Here is a 20,203-nt window from a genome sequence, read left to right on the forward strand (position 1 = left end):
GCAGAAATCCCTGGCTTCCTGACTGATGACGAGTGCCGGCTCATCATCCATCTGGCGCAGATGAAGGGGTTACAGCGCAGCCAGATCCTGCCCACTGAAGAGTATGAAGAGGCAATGAGCACTATGCAGGTCAGCCAGCTGGACCTCTTCCAGTTGCTGGACCAGAACCGTGATGGGCACCTGCAGCTCCGCGAGGTTGGAATCCTGGGACCTGAGTAGGCTCAGGGTGGGAGTGCCCAGAATCACCTTTCTGGTGGCCAGGTCACTTCTCCAGCCCAGCCCTAGTCCCAAGAGTCAGACACCACCCAGACCTGGTCCCAAGAGTCAAATACCACCCAGACCTGCCTGGGCATACCCAGACCTGGGGGGTCCCCTTTCCCTCTGGAGAGCCCCTGGCTATGCTGGGAACCTCAGAAGGTGGCAGGAAAATCCACCTGAGGTTGATGGCATTTATCAGCATAGTTTTCAAGGGATGGACCTTCTGTATCCTGCATTCCTTGCTGTCATGGCTGGGGGCCCAACAGAACTCATGGTGGATGGGGTGGCAGCTTTGAGGTAGCCAGCAGCCTGCCTCTCTCTCTGCATACCTCTCACACACTCTACAGCCAGGCTGGAGGGCCAAGCTTCTGAGAGAAGTCTGGCAGAGTGGTGGTGGGGGCACTGCCCACACAGAACACCCCATTGAGCCTGGTCTTCCTGAGGGGCCTGGTGGTCATGCCCTAACCAGGTCTCTCCCTGGTGCCTGTTCTCCCTTCACACCCAGGACTTGGCTTTCCCCATCTCACCCGGAGCATCTGAGTGGGACACAGGCCTGTCCTTCACTCTGCTTCCACCCAACTGTGCTCTCCATGAAGGCCACAGGCCCTTAGTCCAGGAATGCAAATGGCCCTATGCCTCTTGACCCCCAGCCCCCAGCCTTCTCTCAGAGGCTCTGTACCTTTCTTTTTTTTTTTTTTTTTTTGAGACGGAGTCTCGCTCTGTCGCCCAGGCTGGAGTGCAGTGGCGCGATCTCAGCTCACTGCAAGCTCCGCCTCCCGGGTTCACGCCATTCTCCTGCCTCAGCCCCGCAAGTAGCTGGGAATACAGGTGCCCACCAGTATTTTTAGTAAAGACGGAGTTTTACCATGGTCTCGATCTCCTGACTTCGTGATCCACCCACCTTGGCCTCCCAAAGTGCTGGGATTACAGGCGTGAGCCACCGCGCCCGGCCTGCTCTGTACCTTTCTACCTGCACTCACTTCAGCCCAATGGGCTCTGCCCTGTGTCCTCATCCATGCCCTCACTTGAACACTTTGCTCCACAACAAGCACTGGGCCATCTGTTCTCTGCTGGCTCTCCATCACTGGGGTAACCCATTGAGGGACCCTCTTATGCTTTAGGTCCTGGCCCAGACTCGCCTGGGAAATGGATGGTGGATGACTCCAGAGAGCATTCAGGAGATGTACACCGCGATCAAGGCCGACCCTGATGGTGACGGTGAGCTCACACTTCTGCACAGTCCTATCCCTGCGAGCCTCCTGCCCACTCCCAGGTGCACCATTTTGAAAACTTGGGCCCTTCCCCCACAGCCAGGCAGCCTCTCTGTACCCCTTTATAGTGGCCAGAGATGGGGAGGCAAGGACCCAGCCTTGCTTTTTACCCCTGGGAAGTAGGCAGGCAGCTAGGCCCCCCGTTCCCCTTGGTGATAGTCTTGTGAGGGCAGTTCTTGGAGACCCTTTTGATAACATCAGGCAGAGTTGAGAGCCTGAGGACAGGAAGTAGGGCTGCTAGTTGGCAGAGAACAGAGAGTGGGTGGAGCAGGAGCAAGGCAACAGTGAGGCCAGCTAGAGCTTGGCTGTTTACCCTGCGCCATCCATCTCTCCAGCCAGACACGAGGTCCACCCCAGCAGACAGCCTCCCTGGTCTAAATGAGATCTCCCTTGCCTTCCTCTTGTCCACCTGGAGTCATGCCGAAGCGTATAAAGTAGTAGTGCTGCTAACTGTGCTAACTGCTGGGGAGGGGTGGGCCGGGAAGCTGTCAGGCAAGTGGTGCCTCCTCTGGTAATAACTCTCAGGAGGTTTCTGAGGTGTGATCATCACCCTCATGCCCAAATTCTGGACCAAGAAAGGAAGATACAGCAGTTAAAAACGACTTGAGGCCGGGCGCGGTGGCTCAAGCCTGTAATCCCAGCACTTTGGGAGGCCGAGACGGGCGGATCACGAGGTCAGGAGATCGAGACCATCCTGGCGAACACGGTGAAACCCTGTCTCTACTAAAAAATACAAAAAACTAGCCGGGCAAGATGGCGGGCGCCTGTAGTCCCAGCTACTCGGGAGGCTGAGGCAGGAGAATCGCGTAAACCTGGGAGGCGGAGCTTGCAGTGAGCTGAGATCCGGCCACTGCACTCCAGCCTGGACAACAGAGCCAGACTCCGTCTCAAAAAAAAAAAAAAAAAAAAAAAGACTTGAAAGAGTCGCTTTAGGCCGGGCGCGGTGGCTCAAGCCTGTAATCCCAGCACTTTGGGAGGCCGAGACGGGCGGATCACGAGGTCAGAAGATTGAGACCATCCTGGCTAACACAGTGAAACCCCGTCTCTACTAAAAATACAAAAACTAGCCGGGCGAGGTGGCGGGCGCCTGTAGTCCCAGCTACTTGGGAGGCTGAGGCAGGAGAATGGCGTAAACCCGGGAGGCGGAGCTTGCAGTGAGCTGAGATCCGGCCACTGCACTCCAGTCCGGGCGACAGAGCGAGACTCCGCCTCAAAAAAAAAAAAAAAAAGAAAGAGTCGCTTTGCGGCTGGTGAACCAGAGTGAAGAATCTGGCCGTGACCTGTGGCTGGATGGCTGCCATACTGCTACAGGCCCCAGAACAGAGGTGGTGACAGGCTCACAGCCCTCGAATGTCCCCCACCCTCAGAGGAATCTGGGCCAAAGAGTGGAAGGTGACGTCCTCGCGTCAGCCAGAATAACATGGAGCAAAGATACCAGCTACTCTTCCAGAACCCCAAGAGGGTAGAGCCCCTGCTTAATGGTTTGAGCAAGGGCAGTGGAGAATGTTCTCATGAGAGGGGGTGGCCTGACTTTCATTGCTAACGTGGGCTGGTAATGCAGTAGGCAGGGCTGGTGAGGTAGGTTCCACTCAGGATGAGACCTGAAGTCATGAGGAACTCCCTGGGGACTGGCCCTACTTGTACCCTGACGTATGTATGTAAGGCCCTAGATGAGGCCCAGCACTGCCTGCTCTCTCCTCACCCTCCACAGGCTGGAGAGTGGCCACCACTCAATACAGCCAGGCTGGAATGCCAGGGCCCTGGCCATATGGCTCAAGCTTCCTTTGGAGAACTTTCTCTGGCCACTCTAATAGGGGGTGGGCCTCTTCCTTCCTAGGGCCAAATTAGGACCTTTTTTTTTTTTTTTTTTTTGAGACGGAGTCTCGCTCTGTCAACCAAGCTGGAGTGCACTGGCCAGATCTCAGCTCACTGCAAGCTCCGTCTCCTGGGTTCACGCCATTCTTCTGCCTCAGCCTCCCGAGTAGCTGGGACTACAGCAGCCCGCCACCTCGCCCGGCTAGTTTTTTTTTTTTTTTGTATTTTTTAGTAGAGACGGGGGTTTCACCATGTTAGCCAGGATGGTCTCGATCATCCTGACCTTGTGATCCGCCCGCCTCGGCCTCCCAAAGTGCTGGGATTACAGGCTTGAGCCACTGCGCCCGGCCCAAATTAGGGCTTAAACTCTGAAAAGGAACTGCTCTGGGTCTTCCCATAAAGCTTGTTGTGACAGAAACCAGGTTCATGTGACCCAAAAGTCCGGGGGGGGACAAGTGTACATGACCCCTCAGTGCCTGAGGTCAGGGGCTGCTGCTGCCTTTGGGGTAGGTAGGGAAGTGCAGCCTGCCACTGTGGCCTCCCAATATGGGCTTGGCGAGCATTGATGGTTGGGTGCCCTGTGCAGGAGTGCTGAGTCTGCAGGAGTTCTCCAACATGGACCTTCGGGACTTCCACAAGTACATGAGGAGCCACAAGGCAGAGTCCAGTGAGCTGGTGCGGAACAGCCACCATACCTGGCTCTACCAGGGTGAGGGTGCCCACCACGTCATGCGTGCCATCCGCCAGAGGTGAGCACCTGAAACTGTTCTTACTGGAGCAGGGGGAGAAGACTGGGCACGGCCTCCACAGAAGCCCTTGTCTGGGGCCAAGAGGACAGAATGTATTAACCCATTTGGGATTAAGTTCCATTTGTCAGACCAGGATTGGGACCCACTGAAAGACAGGCAATTAACAAAGGCAAATTAGCCCTCTGCACAGGCACACAGTGGGCCACTGGGATTAGAGAGACTGAGCACTTATTTTCTGCTGATAAATGACCCCTTATCTTTGCCCACAGGATCCCTTCTGTCAGAGCAGGCAAGGGTTTTTAAATAAACAACTTCCTTCCACGGGAGGAGGACCTCAGGACTCCCACCCCTTTATTTAGTGGAAATGTCATCATTTCCACACAGCAGGTGTCTCTGTCTTTGGCATCTGAGGGAGAAGGACTCATCATGAGTAACCCCTTCCTACTCTTTTTTTTTTTTTTTTTTGAGACGGAGTCTGGCTCTGTCACCCAGGCTGGAGTGCGATGGCCAGATCTCAGCTCACTGCAAGTTCCGCCTCCCAGGTTCACTCCATTCTCCTGCCTCCGCCTCCCAAGTAGCTGGGACTACAGGCGCCCGCCTCGTCGCCCGGCTAGTTTTTTTTTTTTTTTTTTGTATTCTTTAGTAGAGACAGGGTTTCACCGTATTAGCCAGGATGGTCTCAATCTCCTGACCTTGTGATCCGCCCGTCTCGGCCTCCCAAAGTGCTGGGATTACAGGCTTGAGCCACCGCGCCCGGCCAACCCCTTCCTACTCTTACAGGGCCAGTCTGAGATGGCTCAAGGGACTTCCAGGGGAGGTGGGTAGGGGCAGAGCTTGTGGCAGGCCCAGGGTCCACCTTGGCCAGCTCCATCAGGTCACCACCTTGCCTGGGGCTGCCCAGCCAAATACCTGCTGCCCACCAGGGTACTGCGCCTCACTCGCCTGTCGCCTGAGATCGTGGAGCTCAGCGAGCCGCTGCAGGTTGTTCGATATGGTGAGGGGGGCCACTACCATGCCCACGTGGACAGTGGGCCTGTGTACCCAGAGACCATCTGCTCCCATACCAAGCTGGTAGCCAACGAGTCTGTACCCTTCGAGACCTCCTGCCGGCAAGTATCTCCCAACTGGGGGCTGCCTTCAATCCCCAGACCAGGAACGCCCATGACACAGGCACAGCCCTGCACTGTGGGCATGCCCCTTGGCATGGGGCCAGGAGATTGCCTGGTTATCCCAGTCAGTGATGCCCTCACCTCTCCCCGAAAGCTATTTACCAAGTGGCTGGATAGGGGTGGCTACTGGCCATGGTGTCCACTGGAGTCAACAGTCAACACAGACTGAAGTACCCACAGACACCAAAACTTGTCCCCAGAGTTCTGAAGCAAGGGGCAAGGCTGGGCCCCCAGCTTGTCCTGCCCATTCCCCCAGGTGTTGATCTTGATTCCACTTAGAGAAGCTGAAGCTGTGCCTCCCTCCCCTGTCAAGGCAGTTCTTTCCTCTTCAGGTGGCTGTTCTGGACCAGCCCCTTCTGATCCCCAAGGAGCCCTTCAGCATGCCCTGTTGCTTCTGCTAGCCTACCTTTCCCTGCCAGGCCCTTGCTCGGGGCCATGGCATTTAGCTAAGTGCACCTGTGACCTTGGCTAAAAAACCGTTGCAACTCACAGTAAGAGACTGGGTTTGGGGGAAGGAGGGGCTAGGGACATTTTGGCACTGGCCTGCCCTATTGTCACCCATCCTAGTCTGTCCTGGTCCCTGGCAACAGGAACCTGGGCAGCTTATCCTGCCCACAGGTAAGCCCCTGGGAGCATCCACAACTGGGGACCTGCTCAGTGGCCCCCCTGCCTTACAGCTACATGACAGTGCTGTTTTATTTGAACAACGTCACCGGTGGGGGTGAGACTGTTTTCCCTGTAGCAGATAACAGAACCTACGATGAAATGGTAAGGGTCGACTGCGCTATTACTCTTGTGGGCTGGCAGGGGCTTGGGCAAGTGAAGTACACACCTCTCCAGGTCTAAGGATGTGGGCCCAAATGATTCCTTGGGCATATCTGGTTGGTTTTCCTTTGGTCACCCTTGGCTGGCCTGGCCATAGTGGGGACAGGTTGAACACCCGACCACCCTGCTGCCCACAGAGTCTGATTCAGGATGACGTGGACCTCCGTGACACACGGAGGCACTGTGACAAGGGAAACCTGCGTGTCAAGCCCCGACAGGGCACAGCAGTCTTCTGGTACAACTACCTGCCTGATGGGCAAGGTGAGGGTCTATGACCAGGCCTGGGGGGTGCCCTGAGGACAGCTTCCCTTTACCCGGTCCCCATCTGCCACAATGGAGGGCTGTTTCTGGCTGCTTTCCAAATGGTTTTCTGCTCCTGGTGCCTCCCAAAGGCCATCCTTAGTGACTTTAGCAGACCGCCCCAGGACCTGTACTGCCTATTGGGTTATCTCCATCACTATCATTCCCTGATGCCCCAGACTTCCTACTCCCTGGGGCTTGGGACACATGTCCCTTACCAACCCAGGGTGGGAAGGGATATGGACAGGCCCAATAGCAAGAAAGCTGGTTTCAGAGGGCCAGTGGTGTTGACTACACATTGGTGGGGTGAGATGAGGAGCCCCCAAGGAAGCCTTGGGTCTGGGTGTTTGCTACACAAGGAATGCACAGTTGGACCCACCTTGGTCATGCTCTTGGTCCCTATGAGGCCAAGCTTTGGCCAGCCCAGCCTAGGATCTCATGTCACCCTCCTCTTCTAGGTTGGGTGGGTGACGTGGACGACTACTCGTTGCACGGGGGCTGCCTGGTCACGCGCGGCACCAAGTGGATTGCCAACAACTGGATTAATGTGGACCCCAGCCGAGCGCGGCAAGCGCTGTTCCAACAGGAGATGGCCCGCCTGGCCCGAGAAGGGGGCGCCGATTCGCAGCCCGAGTGGGCTCTGGATCGGGCCTACCGCGATACGCGCGTGGAGCTCTGAGGGAAAAGTTAGCCCCTGTTCCCAGCCGCGGGTCGCCAGCTGCCCAAGATCGGGGGTCCGACTGTCCTTCTGTCCTGTTGCAGACTGTCCCTCTGTCCTGTTGCAGACTGGCCAATGTTTTGCCCCACCCCGCCAGCCGCAATACGGCGCAGTTCCTATATTCATGTTATTTATTGTGTATTGACCCCATCTGCCCCGTCAAATAAAAAAACCACAAGGTTGGAGCCGCCTGGCAGGACAAGCTCCGGGTCGGAGGGAGAGAGCCCGCACCAGGCGCATCAGGCTGCCAGCTAGGAGCGCCCTGCAAGCGTCACGTGAGGGGGCGGGGGGAGGGCTGCCCCTCCGCGGGCCCCACCAATCATGAGCTGGATTGCGTGAGACGAAGGGTCGTTATTGGACAACCGCCGCGGGCGCCCTGGTCTCTGCTACCTGTAGCTGAGGGCGCTGTTGATGGGCAGCGCGGCGCACAGGGAAGGCTTGTTCTCGCGAGAGTTCAGCTCTCTTCTTAGCCGTGGCTGCCTCAGCACCTCGAGGATCGACATGGACGCTCTCGAGGACTACGTTTGCCCGCTGGCAACCTCGGAGCTTATACTCCTCCCAGTCACGGGTCTGGAGTGCGTGGGGGACCGGCTGTTGGCGGGTGAGGCTTGGCTTGAGGCACGCCAGGGGGAAAGGGGTAAAGAAACAGCGCCTGCCAGGGGCGGTGCCACAGGGACAAAAGGATTCCCTGAGGAGAGGACGGGCAGCAGGTTGAGGCCAGTCGGAGGTGAGAAGGGAGCCCAGGAGACGGCGGGAACGAGGGCCAACCTGAGGACGGCGGGGCCCGAGAGACAAAGCTGATGTGGCTGCTGCGGCGCTTCATAAACTTCAGCCCGCATGGAAAGGGCGGGTGGAACCCCGGGAAGGTGCAGGGGAACGCGGAGGCCGGGAGCGGAAGGTTGAAGGGGTGTGCTGCCTTCTAGGAGATGGGCGGGGGCTTGGCCTCTCCAACGGAGACCAGGCAGAGCCGGGAGGTGGAGAAGGAGGCCCCTCGGGGGTGTGGCTTCTTGGGGAAGGCGGGGCCGGGAGAGGGCAAGGGTGTGCCCTCTCGATGGCGGGATGAATCTCTTCCCGCTGAGGTGGGGGTGGAGATACTCTGAGGAGGATGGCGTCGCGGAAAATGGCGGATGAGACCTTTACGTGTAGGGGGCGGTGCCTGGGGAAGCGGGCCCTGAGACCCCTCCTGAGATGGTTGAGGTCCAGGAAATCAGGTGTGGAGGTCCGTTCCTCCAAGGAGAACCGGGTCGCAAAGGACAGGCAAGGCCTGGGACTTGAGGTGTCAGAGTCCAGGCTGGTCTCGAACAGTCATTTCATGAAGCCGCTAATGACCTGTGTTGGTCCTGCTGAGTTGTATAAGGGTCCTGAGGCAGGACCTTGGCGGTCAGGCCTTGAGTGAGTTGTCACCAGTCCTAAGAGGGTGTGTGTCTGGGATGGGGATGATCCAGTTTCGATCTGGTGTGGGGGTTCTTGGAGCTTGGAGTTCCTAACCCAGGCTAGACTCCTAAGGCCCCTGGAGGGGGAACAGCTAAGCAGAAACTCAAAGAACCACAAGAGTGAACTAGGAAAAGGGGTGAGTTCCTCCCAGAGGGTAAGCATACCAAAGACCTTGAGGCTGGAAGAATCTGTCATTTTGGGGGAAGGAGGGAATTCTTGTGAAGTTAGAGCAGGAATGGAGCCTGGGAGGAAATTCGGAGGCTGGACAAGCCAGCAGAGGCCACATTGTTTCAGGCCTTGATCTGACTTTATCCCTAAGGGCAGTGGGGAGAACCTATTGAAGGGTTTTAAGGTGGGGAATAACTTGGGAAATGAAGTTTAAGAAACTGCAAGTGAATTCACTTCTGTGGCTTCCAGAGTGACTTTTATATAGCTACAATTCTGTTTTTTTGGGTTTTTTTTTGAGACAGTCTTGCTCTGTCAACCCAGGCTGGAGTGCAGTGGCACGGTCTTGGCTCACTGCAACCTCCACCTCCCAGGTTCAAGTGATTCTCCTGCCTCAGCCTCCGGAGTAGCTGGGATTACAGGTGCCCACCATCATGCCCAGCTAATTGTTGTATTTTTTAGTAGAGATGGGGCTTCACCATGTTGGCCAGGCTAGTCTCAAACTCCTGACCTCAAGTGATTCGCCTGCCTCAGCCTCCCAAAATGCTGGAATTACAGGCATGAGCCACCACATCTGGCCTCTCTAGCCTATTCCTGAGCTCTTCGTTTCCTGTTCCGTCTACCATACTCAATGCTCTTGCCTACCTCAGGGTAATCATACTTGCTGTTTTCTCCACCAAGAAAGCTGCAAACCCTCCCATAACTCCGCGGCCTCCCCATCTCCCAGTCCCCCTCTTCTGCCTCCCTTCCTCTGGCTAACTGCTGCTTATCCTTGAATCCTAATTCTAAATATTGTGTCCTCAAGTTGTCCTCCCCTTACACTTACCCAGTCTGGTTAGATTAGACCGGGGTTTTCTCAGTCTTGCCTCTATTGACCTTTTAGACCAGATGATTCTTTGTTTGAAGGCTGTTTGTGCATTGTACGATGTTTAGCATCATCCCTGGCCTTAGTTGCCGGTAGCACAACCCCTGGAGACAGCCAAAACTGTCTGCAGCTATTGCCAGATGTCTCCTGTGGGGAAAGTTGCCCCCTGCGGAGAACCACTGGATTAGACTTTCTCATTTTACATCTTTTATTTTCTTTTTGCATTGTCAAAATCCTTCTCATTTTATTTTATTTTATTTTATTTTTTTGAGGCGGAGTCTCACTCTGTCGCCCGGACTGGAGTGCAGTGGCCAGATCTCAGCTCACTGCAAGCTCCGCCTCCCAGGTTTACACCATTCTCCTGCCTCAGCCTCCCGAGTAGCTGGGACTACAGGCACCCGCCACCTCGCCCGGCTAGTTTTTTTTTTTGTATTTTTAGTAGAGATGGGGTTTCACCGGGTTAGCCAGGATGGTCTCAATCTCCTGACCTCGTAATCCGCCCGTCTCGGCCTCCCAAAGTGCTGGGATTACAGGCTTGAGCCACCACGCCCGGCCATTTTATTTATTTTTTGAGTCAGAGTCTTGCTCTGTCGCTCAGGTTGGAGTGCGGTGGTGTAATCTCAGGTCACTGCACCTTCCACCTCTTGGGCTCAAGAGATGCTCTCACCTCAGCCTCCCAAGTAGCTGGGACTACAGGCGTGCATCATCATGCCCAGCTAATTTGCATAACTTTTTTAGAGGCGGAGTTTTACCATGTTGCCCAGGCTGGTCTCAAACTCCTGGGCTTAAGCGATCCTCCTGCCTTCCAAAGTGCTGGGATTACAGGCGTGAACCACTGTATCAGGCCTCATCTCTATTATTATTATTTTTTGATTAAAAAAAAGTGAGGTGAGGAGGAGACTCTGAGTTTGAGAAATTTGTGGTCGAACTGAACATCAAGAGTGATTGATGAGGCTGGGTGTGGTGGCTCACTCCTGTAATCCTAGCACTTTGGGAGGCTGAGGCGGGCAGATCATGAGGAAGGGAGATTGAGACCATCCTGGCTAACACAGTGAAACCCCGTCTCTACTAAAAATGCAAAAAATTAGCCGGACGTGGTGGCAGGTGCCTGTAGTCCCAGCTACTTGAGAGGCTGAGGCAGGATAATGGCGTGAACCTAGGAGGCAGAGCTTGCAGAGAGCCAAGATCATGCCACTACACTTCAGCCTGGTGGCAGAGCAAGACTCCGTCTCAAAAAAAAAAAAAAAAAAGTGACTGATGAGGAGGCTGGGCACAACGGCTCACACCTGTAATCCCTGTAATCCCAGCACATTGGGAGGCCAAGATGGGTGGATCACCTGAGGTCAGGAGTTCAAGACCAGCCTGACCAACATGGTGAAACCCTGTGTCTACTAAAAATATAAAAACTGGCTGGGTGCCATGGCTCACGCCTATAATCCCAGCACTTTGGGAGGCTGAGGTGGGCGGATCACAAGGTCAGGAGATCGAGATCATCCTGGCTAATATGGTGAAACCCTGTCTCTATTAAAAATACAAAAAATTAGCCGGGCGTGGCGGCAGGCACGTGTAGTCCCAGCTACTCGGGAGGCTGAGGTGGGAGAATGGCGTGAACGCAGGAGGCGGAGCTTGCAGTGGGCCGAGATCGTGCCACTGCACTCCAGCCCGGGCAACACAGCAAGACTGTCTCAAAAAAAAAAAAAAAAAAAAAACCAGCCAGGCATGGCAGTGGGCCCCTGTAATCCCAGCTAAGCTGCTCGGGAGGCTGAGACAAGAGAGTTGCTTGAACCCAGGAGATGGAGGTTGCAGTGAGCCGACACAGTGCCACTGCACTCCAGCCTCAGCGACAGAGTGAGACTCTGTCTCAAAACAAAAAAAGAGTGACTGATGAGGGAAGCACAAAGTCAGCACTCAAAGTCCAGCTGAAGCTGAGACCAAGGATTTTCTTTTTTCTTTTTTCTTTTTTTTTTGAGATGGAGTTTCGCTCTTTCGCCCAGGCTGAGTGAAGTGGTACGATCTCAACTCACTGCAGCCTCCACCTGCTGGGTTCAAGTGATTCTCCTGCCTCAGCCTCCCGAGTAGCTGGGATTACAGGCACCTGCCACCACACCTGGCTAATTTTTGTATTTTTAATAGAAAGGAGTTTCACCTTGTTGGCCAGGCTGGTCCTGAACTCCTGACCTCAGGTGATTCATCCACCTTGGCCTCCCAAAGTACTAGGATTACAGGCGTGAACCACCGCGCCTGGCCGAGATCAAGTATTTTCTTTTTTTTTCGAGACAGAGACTCTCTTTGGCTTCCCAAAGTGCTGGGATTACAGGCGTGAGCCACCACACCCAGCCGAGGATTTTCTCAACCAAGGATTTTCTAAGATTCAAGCTGCAGGATTGTGTGTCCTGATGCATTCATAGGCTACATGCCGAGAAGTTTCCCTGATCCCCATCTCTTCCCTGTGGGTCATCAGAGTTAGGTACATAGCTCTGACATGGCTTTTTGCCTCTGTCTAGGTGAGGGTCCCGATGTTCTGGTGTACAGCTTGGACTTTGGTGGACATCTGCAGATGATAAAGCGAGTACAGAACCTGCTTGGCCACTATCTTATCCATGGCTTCCGGGTGCGGCCAGAGCCTAATGGAGACTTTGACTTGGAGGCCATGGTGGCTGTGTTTGGAAGCAAGGGACTCCGAGTTGTGAAAATTAGCTGGGGACAGGGCCACTTCCGGGAGCTTTGGCGCTCTGGCCTGTGGAACATGTCTGACTGGATTTGGGATGCACGCTGGCTTGAGGGAAATATAGCCTTGGCCCTGGGCCACAACTCAGTGGTGCTATATGATCCTATAGTAGGGTGCATCCTGCAAGAGGTGCCCTGCACAGACAGGTGCACCCTCTCTTCAGCCTGCCTGATTGGAGACGCCTGGAAGGAGCTGACCATAGTGGCAGGTGCTGTTTCCAACCAGCTCTTGGTCTGGTACCCAGCAACTGCCTTAGCAGACAACAAACCTGTAGCACCTGACCGACGAATCAGTGGGCATGTGGGCATCATCTTCAGCATGTCATACCTGGAAAGCAAGGGTTTGCTGGCTACAGCTTCAGAAGACCGAAGCGTTCGTATCTGGAAGGTGGGCGACCTGCGAGTGCCTGGGGGTCGAGTGCAGAATATTGGGCACTGCTTTGGGCACAGCGCCCGTGTTTGGCAGGTCAAGCTCCTAGAGAATTACCTTATCAGTGCAGGAGAGGACTGTGTCTGCTTGGTGTGGAGCCATGAAGGTGAGATCCTCCAGGCCTTTCGGGGACACCAGGGACGTGGGATCCGGGCCATAGCTACCCATGAGAGGCAGGCCTGGGTGATCACTGGGGGTGATGACTCAGGCATTCGGCTGTGGCACTTGGTAAGGCGTGGGTACCGGGGATTGGGGGTCTCGGCTCTCTGCTTCAAGTCCCGTAGTAGGCCAGGTACCCTCAAGGCTGTGACACTGGCTGGCTCTTGGCGACTGCTGGCAGTGACTGATACAGGGGCCCTGTATCTCTATGACGTCGAGGTCAAGTGCTGGGAGCAACTGCTAGAGGATAAACATTTCCAGTCCTACTGCCTGCTGGAGGCAGCTCCTGGTCCTGAGGGCTTTGGATTGTGTGCTATGGCCAATGGGGAAGGTTGTGTCAAGATTGTCCCCATCAACACTCCAACTGCTGCTGTGGACCAGACCCTGTTTCCTGGGAAGGTGCACAGCTTGAGCTGGGCCCTGCGTGGTTATGAGGAGCTCCTGTTGCTGGCATCGGGCCCTGGTGGGGTAGTAGCTTGCCTAGAGATCTCAGCTGCACCCTCTGGCAAGGCCATCTTTGTCAAAGAACGTTGTCGGTACCTGCTGCCCCCAAGCAAGCAGAGATGGCACACATGCAGTGCCTTCCTACCCCCAGGTGACTTCCTGGTGTGTGGTGACCGCCGGGGCTCTGTGCTACTGTTCCCCTCCAGACCAGGTCTGCTCAAGGACCCTGGGGTGGGAGGCAAGACTGGGGCTGGTGCTGGGGCACCTGGAGTGGGTAGTGGTAGTGGGGGTGGGAATGCTTTCACTGGGTTGGGCCCAGTGTCTACCCTGCCCTCTCTGCATGGGAAGCAGGGTGTAACCTCAGTCACATGCCATGGTGGCTATGTGTATACCACAGGGCGTGATGGCGCCTACTACCAGCTATTTGTACGAGACGGCCAGCTCCAGCCAGTCCTAAGGCAGAAGTCCTGTCGAGGCATGAACTGGCTAGCTGGGCTCCGTATAGTGCCTGATGGGAGCATGGTTATCCTGGGTTTCCATGCCAATGAGTTTGTGGTGTGGAGCCCCCGGTCACATGAGAAGCTGCACATCGTCAACTGTGGTGGAGGGCACCGTTCGTGGGCATTCTCTGATACTGAGGCAGCCATGGCCTTTGCTTACCTCAAGGATGGGGATGTCATGCTGTACAGGGCTCTGGGTGGCTGCACTCGGCCACATGTAATTCTCCGGGAGGGTCTGCATGGCCGTGAGATCACTTGTGTAAAGCGTGTGGGCACCATTACCCTGGGGCCTGAATATGGAGTGCCCAGCTTCATGCAGCCTGATGACCTGGAGCCTGGCAGTGAGGGACCCGACTTGACTGACATTGTGATCACCTGTAGTGAGGACACTACTGTCTGTGTCCTAGCACTCCCTACAACCACAGGCTCAGCCCACGCACTCACAGCTGTTTGTAACCACATCTCCTCTGTACGTGCTGTGGCTGTGTGGGGCATTGGCACCCCAGGTGGCCCTCAGGATCCTCAGCCAGGCCTGACTGCCCATGTGGTGTCTGCGGGGGGACGGGCTGAGATGCACTGCTTCAGCATCATGGTTACTCCGGACCCCAGCACCCCAAGCCGCCTCGCCTGCCATGTCATGCACCTTTCGTCCCACCGGCTAGATGACTATTGGGACCGGCAACGCAATCGGCATCGAATGGTCAAGGCAGACCCAGAGACCAGGTAATATATGCTCCTGGGCAGGGTGTGGTATGGGTCATGCAGATGCTCCCAGGCTTGCAGGCTCCACCTGACAGCTGCGTGTTGTCCCTGCAGGTACATGTCCCTTGCTGTGTGTGAACTTGACCAGCCCAGCCTTGGCCCCCTTGTGGCTGCAGCCTGTAGTGATGGGGCTGTAAGGTGAGAGCACAGGGCCCAGTGGGGCGGGAGACAAAGGAAGTAAGGTTGTTTAGGATGCATTCTGAGCTAGGCCACCCCCCGCCCCCCAGGCTCTTTCTCTTGCAGGATTCCGGGCGGATTCTGCAGCTCCTTGCTGAAACCTTCCACCATAAGCGATGTGTCCTTAAGGTCCACTCCTTTACACATGAGGCACCCAACCAGAGACGGTGAGAGGGGCTGGATGATGGTCCTGCATGGGCTGGGTGGGGGTTCCTGTTGAGCTTCATCTCTGTCATTGACCAGGCTGTCTTTTCCTGGCTTCCAGGAGGCTCCTCCTGTGCAGCGCAGCTACTGATGGCAACCTGGCTTTCTGGGATCTCACCACTGTGCTAGACCATGGCTCCACTGTCCTGGAGCCTCCAGTGGATCCTGGGCTTCCCTACCGTGAGTAGCTAATGTGCAACCGTGGCTACCCCTCCTCACCTGTCACATAGCCCTCACACATGTGGCAGGTGGGGCCCTGACAACTACCCTCTTCCTTCAGGGCTTGGCACCCCCTCTCTGACTCTCCAGGCCCACAGCTGTGGTATCAACAGCCTGCACACGTTGCCCACCCGTGAGGGCCACCATCTCGTGGCCAGTGGCAGTGAAGATGGATCCCTCCATGTCTTTGTGCTTGCTGTGGAGATGCTAGAGCTAGAAGAGGCTGTGGGAGAGGGTGGGCTGGTACCCCAGCTGCGTGTGCTAGAGGAATACTGTGTCCCCTGTGCACATGCTGCCCATGTGACAGGCCTCAAGATCCTAAGCCCAAGCATCATGGTCTCAGCCTCCATTGATCAACGGCTGACCTTCTGGCGTCTGGGGCATGGTGAACCCACCTTCATGAATAGCACTGTGTACCATGTGCCAGATGTGGCTGACATGGACTGCTGGCCTGTGAGCCCTGAGTTTGGCCACCGCTGTGCCCTTGGGGGTCAGGGGCTTGAGGTTTACAACTGGTATGACTGAGGTATCCCACGGTGGCCGGCGTGCTGGGCATGGGGCCTGCTCACAGACAGCATGGAGCAGGGATGGGCTGTCTGTGCCCATGCTCAGCATGCCTTGAGGGGAGGAGGTGGCGGCCGCGGGTTCCTGACATCGGTCCGGGAGCTGAAGGTGAGTGGAGTGCTGCCAAGAATATGCCCCACTCCCCATGACAAGACAGAACTTTGTAACAGTACCAATTTATTTTGGCCGTGGGTTTTTGCTTTTTTTCCAGTTGATGACTTTGTGAACATTCCCAAATATTGGAGCCTTTGTGGCCTTAGATGTGGCTCAGTGGAGGGAGACCCAGCATAGCCAGGCCAGTATGGAGCACCTCACGCACAGCCCTCAGAAGCTGCAGGCGGACGAACATCTGACCAAAGCGGTGTGGTCGAGGCTCCTGAAAGAGAAGGGGCCTACTGGTCTCATCCTCTGCTTCCTTTGTCTTTACCCTGTACCTCTCTGCACGTCCCAACCCGTTGTGCTGTGTGCTCACCCCTAGGATGTGTACTCGGTTGTAGTAGGAGCTGAAATCCATGCTGAGCTGTACCAGGAACTTGCACATCTAGAGACAGAGACTGAGTCACTGGCCCATCTCTTTGCTCTTGTGCCCCAAGCCAGAATAAAGAATAGAGTGTAGAGTGTCCTGGTTGTGCCTCACCATCTCTGTGTGTGCAGTGATGTGGAGCCCTGGGGCTGTGCAGTCCAGCATTGCTGTCTGGCTCAGCAGATCCGGAAAGGGGAGGATATTGTTGAAGAGCAACAACCACTCACCCTGTGGGGGAGAAAGGTGCTGGGAGGGGAAGTCCAGGCTTCCTTTGTGCCAGCTACTGGGAGGGACACTCACCTCATCATGTAGTAGTGAGAAGTCCAGACTGCTAACAGGAGGAAAAGTGGGGTACAGACCTTGTTCCATACTACACTTGTAACTCTCAAAGAGTGTGGCAAGACGGGCACAATTATACATGACAAAGGTGCCACTCTTTGTGCCCTTCGTGGAGATGTTGTCAGCCAGAGCCAGGAAGAGCTGGGGAATAGGAGCACAGCTGCAGAGAGAAGGCAGCCACCACACCCGGTACCCCAACACTGGCCCTGTCAGGATCCCAGGCTCACCTGACTCTGTGGGGCTGTGCTCAGCATCTCAAACTTGATGGTGGCCACAGAGAGAACACCAAAGATCTCTGTCCAGCCTGGGTCTGAGGGAGTATAGGATTGGTCATTCAGTCTGCAGGCAAAGGCAGGGATGCAAAAAACCTGCCCCTAACCCAGAACATAGCCAGGGTTTCCCAGGCATACCTTGGGCCAGATCCCCACCATGCTTCAGTGCTGAGGCCTTGCACACCTGGGCATGCCGGAAGCTGTGTTTGGATGAGAGAGGCCAGTGGGCAAGGTCGTGGATGAAGAGTCCCCCCACACTACCCTGGCTAAGGTTGGTGTTCCTCCCAGCCTCACTCACTTGTAGTACTCAGGGGCAGTCATCAGAGGGCCAGGTGCACCAGTTACTTTCACAGGGCCACAGATCAGGTGCTTCTGTCAGGAAGATGGCAGGGGCTCAGCCTAGTTGGCACTATTCTCCAGGAAGTCCCAAATCTGGTGCCTCTACTCAGCCCATATTCTCTCAAATTGGAACTGCCAGGTTGAGTGGCTCCTTCTACCCAGCCCCCTCAGGCTACACACCGTTCGGCCTTCTCAACCTGGTCTTCAGTGTTCTTGGGATGTGTCTACAGAGCCCCCTTCCCCAGACCTTTGGCACCTGCTGCACATGCCCTCTCAAGTCCAGCAACTCCCCCAAGATCAAGTGTTGGTTTCTGGACCTGTCAGCTAACAAGCCCCTCGGTGGGTTTTCAAGGGCCCTCTGGGGTTGGGGGTTAGGTGGTGGGGAGCTCCACCATCATTAACCCACCTGTCTGAGTGGAGCCTTGTCAACCAACTTCTGCCAAAGCAGGTCCAACTTCTGTTGCTGGAACTCCTCCTCACAGCTAACAACATGTACAACCAGGCAGCTGTCTGTACCAGTATCTGGGGCCCCAGCCTAAGGGAGGACAATCATAACTGGAAGTACAGTATACTTGGTTTGGGAGAACCTACAGGGCTGGGAGTCACTAACCAGGCCTGGGTGGCTGTCCTCTGGCCAATGCCATAGAGCCTCCTGCAGCTCAGCTAGCACAGACAGGAGATCCTCAGTCACTGCAAAGAGAAAAGACAGGTGCTGAGGCTGGCAAGAAGCGGAGATGTCCCCACCCCCACCCGCTCCTGCCTTTTCTGGCCTTGTTAGGCTACAGGTCCTACCCAGACAGTTGTTCAGGTTGGGGTCATAGCCAGCTGTGCGGCCCTGTTCTTCCACCAGCTCCTTCAGACACAGTCTGCCTAGGATGCCAGGGGACAGTGTCCTCCCGTCATGAGCAGAGATAAGTTCTTCAAGGGCGTGGCTCCTCAGGGTGTGGGAGGAAGCTCTCTCCGAGGCAGCGGGCCAGTCCACCCGCAGTTGCTGCAGGAAGGTCAGCATGTGCGGATCTTGCACAGCTGGCACTAGGCGCACGCACACCCTGGGAAGGGAGGGCGGTCGCCTCAGCCTGAGCAGTTGGTCCAGCTCGCCACGACTTCCCACCTCCAGCCGCTGTCCCCAAAGGCGACGCCGCTCGCTCTCTAGATCCCCGGTAGTCCCACCTTCTCCATTCCAGCCCCGCGGCCCCGCTCACCCGTGAGCGCGCAGAGCTCGCGCCAGGTGATCAGCCACGAGCACCGTACGCAGCTGGCTCAAGCGGAGTGCGCAGGCGGAGCTGCGCAGTGCTGGGCAGTGTAGTAAGACGCGCTGGCCCGGCAAGGCAGGTGAGGCGGGCGTGGCATAGGCAGCCACGGCGCTGAGGACGCGTTCGAAGACCGCGGGCCGCTGCAGTTGGAGAGACAGACCCGCAGGAGTCGGCGCGCAGCGCAGCACCGGGGCCACACCGGGACCCTGCAGGCAGGCGAGGACATGGAGCAAATGCTCGGGCACCTGCGGGAGAATGGGCGTGTGAGCGCGCCACGGCACGGGGCCTAGCTCCCGGCCGCACGGCCTCGCCCGGCTCACGCCCACCTGGCCGTCATCGAAGCGCGCCTGCAGCGCGCGGTGCGGTGCCAGAAAGTCTCGGGAACGCAGATGGCGGGCGCGCGTCTCCTTGATCCATACCGTACAGCCAGGGCCCAGGGCCGCGTTGAGGGCCCCCAGCGTCTCCCCGACCCCAAGGCGCCTGGTCGCCATGGTGACCGGAAGGAGTAAGCGGAACCGGAAAAAGAATTTAGGGAGGAACTTCCGGAAAGGACCGACTGGCTGGGGCGGGTATGCGGCGGCGGGCCCGGTAAATGGACAGATTCCGTGAGCAGGAGCCGTGTCGGCTACTTTGGACCTACCACCCCCAGCGCCCCTTCCGCGCTGTCCACTTGCACAGCCCGGCCCTGGATCTGAAATCCTGAGAGTCCTCCCCGGGCCTAGGGTTCTTTCGCTGTAGCCAGGTCTCAACCAGGAAAACGATCCTCGCGACCCGGTGGGGGCTCAGACAGGGTACCGTCTCTTCTCATCGATGTCTCACATCTTTGTGTTAATAACATTTCATTTCTCCCATTTTACACATGTTGAATACTTGTCACTGGAATAAGGCAGTATACCATTAAGGCCACTTTCACGACCTACTTAAAACATCGTTTTAAAAAGAATAGTGTTCCGCGGTTTCAGGTTATTTGCAAGCATTTTCTCGTTTGAGATATGGGTGTTTTTGAGACGGAGGCTTGGAGTGCAGTGGCAAGATCTCGGTTCACTGCAGCCTCCGCCTCCCGGGTTCAAGCGATTCTCCAGCCTCAGCCTCCCGAGTAGCTGGGATTACAGGCGCCCGCCGCCACCCCGGCTAATTTTTGTATTTTTAGTAGAGACGTGTTTCGCCATGTTGGCCCGGCTGGTCTCGAACCCCTGACCTCGTGATCTGCCCGCCTTGGCCTCCGAAAGTGCTGGGATTACAGGCGTCAGCCACTGCGCCCAGCCCGGGTCGTCTTTATGCCCAATAAATGCGCACTCGATACAATTGCCAGTTTTCTTCTCTTGATACCTGAGAAATTACAACCATCATGATGCCTTCCAGAATGACCAGCTTTTTTTGTTTGTTTGTTTTTGAGACGGAGTTTCGCTCCTGTTGCCCAGGCTGGAGTGCCGTGGTGCGATCTTGGCTTACTGCAACCTCCCCCTCCCGGGTTCAAGTGATTCTCCTGCCTCAGTCTCCCAAGTAGCTGGGATTACAGGCATGTGCCACCACGCCCGGCTACTTTTGTATTTTTAATATTTTTAATAGAGACAGGGTTTCTCCAAGTTTGTCAAGCCTCGAACTCCCGACCTCAGGTGATCCGTCTGCCTCGGCCTCCCAAAGTGCTAGGATTACAGGCGTGAGCCCCTGCACCCGGTCCAGAATGACCAGCTTTTAATGTGACTCTGACTCCTTTAACCT

At 56.1% G+C, this 20,203-nt stretch overlaps 3 protein-coding genes across 10 annotated transcripts in view; 2 read left to right on the forward strand and 1 right to left on the reverse strand.

Moving 5' to 3' along the window:
• Window positions 1-7,290, forward strand: part of P4HTM (prolyl 4-hydroxylase, transmembrane) — a 19,718-nt gene extending 12,428 nt beyond the window's left edge. Inside the window, exons 3-9 of one of the 2 annotated variants that reach the window (XM_033206766.1) lie at window positions 5-195; window positions 1,380-1,476; window positions 3,931-4,093; window positions 5,017-5,326; window positions 5,881-6,030; window positions 6,225-6,348; window positions 6,846-7,290. In XM_033206766.1, coding sequence (XP_033062657.1) covers window positions 5-195; window positions 1,380-1,476; window positions 3,931-4,093; window positions 5,017-5,326; window positions 5,881-6,030; window positions 6,225-6,348; window positions 6,846-7,066 — 1,256 coding nt within the window. In that variant the 3' untranslated portion in view covers window positions 7,067-7,290. The remainder of the gene's footprint in view (window positions 1-4; window positions 196-1,379; window positions 1,477-3,930; window positions 4,094-5,016; window positions 5,327-5,880; window positions 6,031-6,224; window positions 6,349-6,845) is intronic. The other variant, XM_033206757.1, reaches the window with a different exon arrangement.
• On the forward strand, window positions 7,236-16,377 carry WDR6 (WD repeat domain 6). Of its 2 annotated transcripts, XR_004436064.1 has the most exons (7): window positions 7,402-7,706; window positions 12,074-14,552; window positions 14,646-14,729; window positions 14,819-14,935; window positions 15,034-15,152; window positions 15,253-15,863; window positions 15,967-16,377. XR_004436064.1 is itself a non-coding variant. In XM_033206619.1 (6 exons), the coding sequence occupies exons 1-6, from the start codon at window positions 7,517-7,519 to the stop codon at window positions 15,714-15,716; spliced, it is 3,453 nt and encodes a 1,150-aa protein (XP_033062510.1). In that variant the 5' UTR covers window positions 7,236-7,516; the 3' UTR covers window positions 15,717-16,377. The 2 variants fall into 2 exon arrangements, 1 of the variants encoding a protein (XP_033062510.1); XM_033206619.1 differs by having other exon boundaries at window positions 7,236-7,706; window positions 15,253-16,377.
• DALRD3 (DALR anticodon binding domain containing 3) lies at window positions 15,916-19,581 on the reverse strand. 6 transcript variants are annotated; one of them, XM_033206656.1, is made up of 12 exons: window positions 18,808-19,578; window positions 18,431-18,726; window positions 18,021-18,277; window positions 17,839-17,918; window positions 17,635-17,763; window positions 17,188-17,261; window positions 17,028-17,089; window positions 16,845-16,927; window positions 16,579-16,758; window positions 16,393-16,506; window positions 16,228-16,296; window positions 15,916-16,131 (listed from the first exon to the last, which is right to left on the reverse strand). In XM_033206656.1, exons 1-12 carry the CDS (start codon window positions 18,970-18,972, stop codon window positions 16,012-16,014), a joined length of 1,629 nt encoding a protein of 542 aa, XP_033062547.1. In that variant the 5' UTR covers window positions 18,973-19,578; the 3' UTR covers window positions 15,916-16,011. The 6 variants fall into 6 exon arrangements, with proteins under 6 accessions (XP_033062547.1, XP_033062537.1, XP_033062532.1 ...); XM_033206668.1 differs by having other exon boundaries at window positions 16,067-16,131; window positions 16,393-16,500; window positions 16,575-16,758; window positions 18,808-19,581; XM_033206646.1 differs by having other exon boundaries at window positions 16,393-16,758; window positions 18,808-19,579.
• Window positions 19,582-20,203: the final 622 nt, after the last annotated feature.

The sequence above is a fragment of the Trachypithecus francoisi genome, unplaced genomic scaffold (assembly GCF_009764315.1).
Source record: "Trachypithecus francoisi isolate TF-2019V2 unplaced genomic scaffold, Tfra_2.0 Lachesis_group0, whole genome shotgun sequence".
NCBI lineage: Eukaryota > Metazoa > Chordata > Mammalia > Primates > Cercopithecidae > Trachypithecus > Trachypithecus francoisi.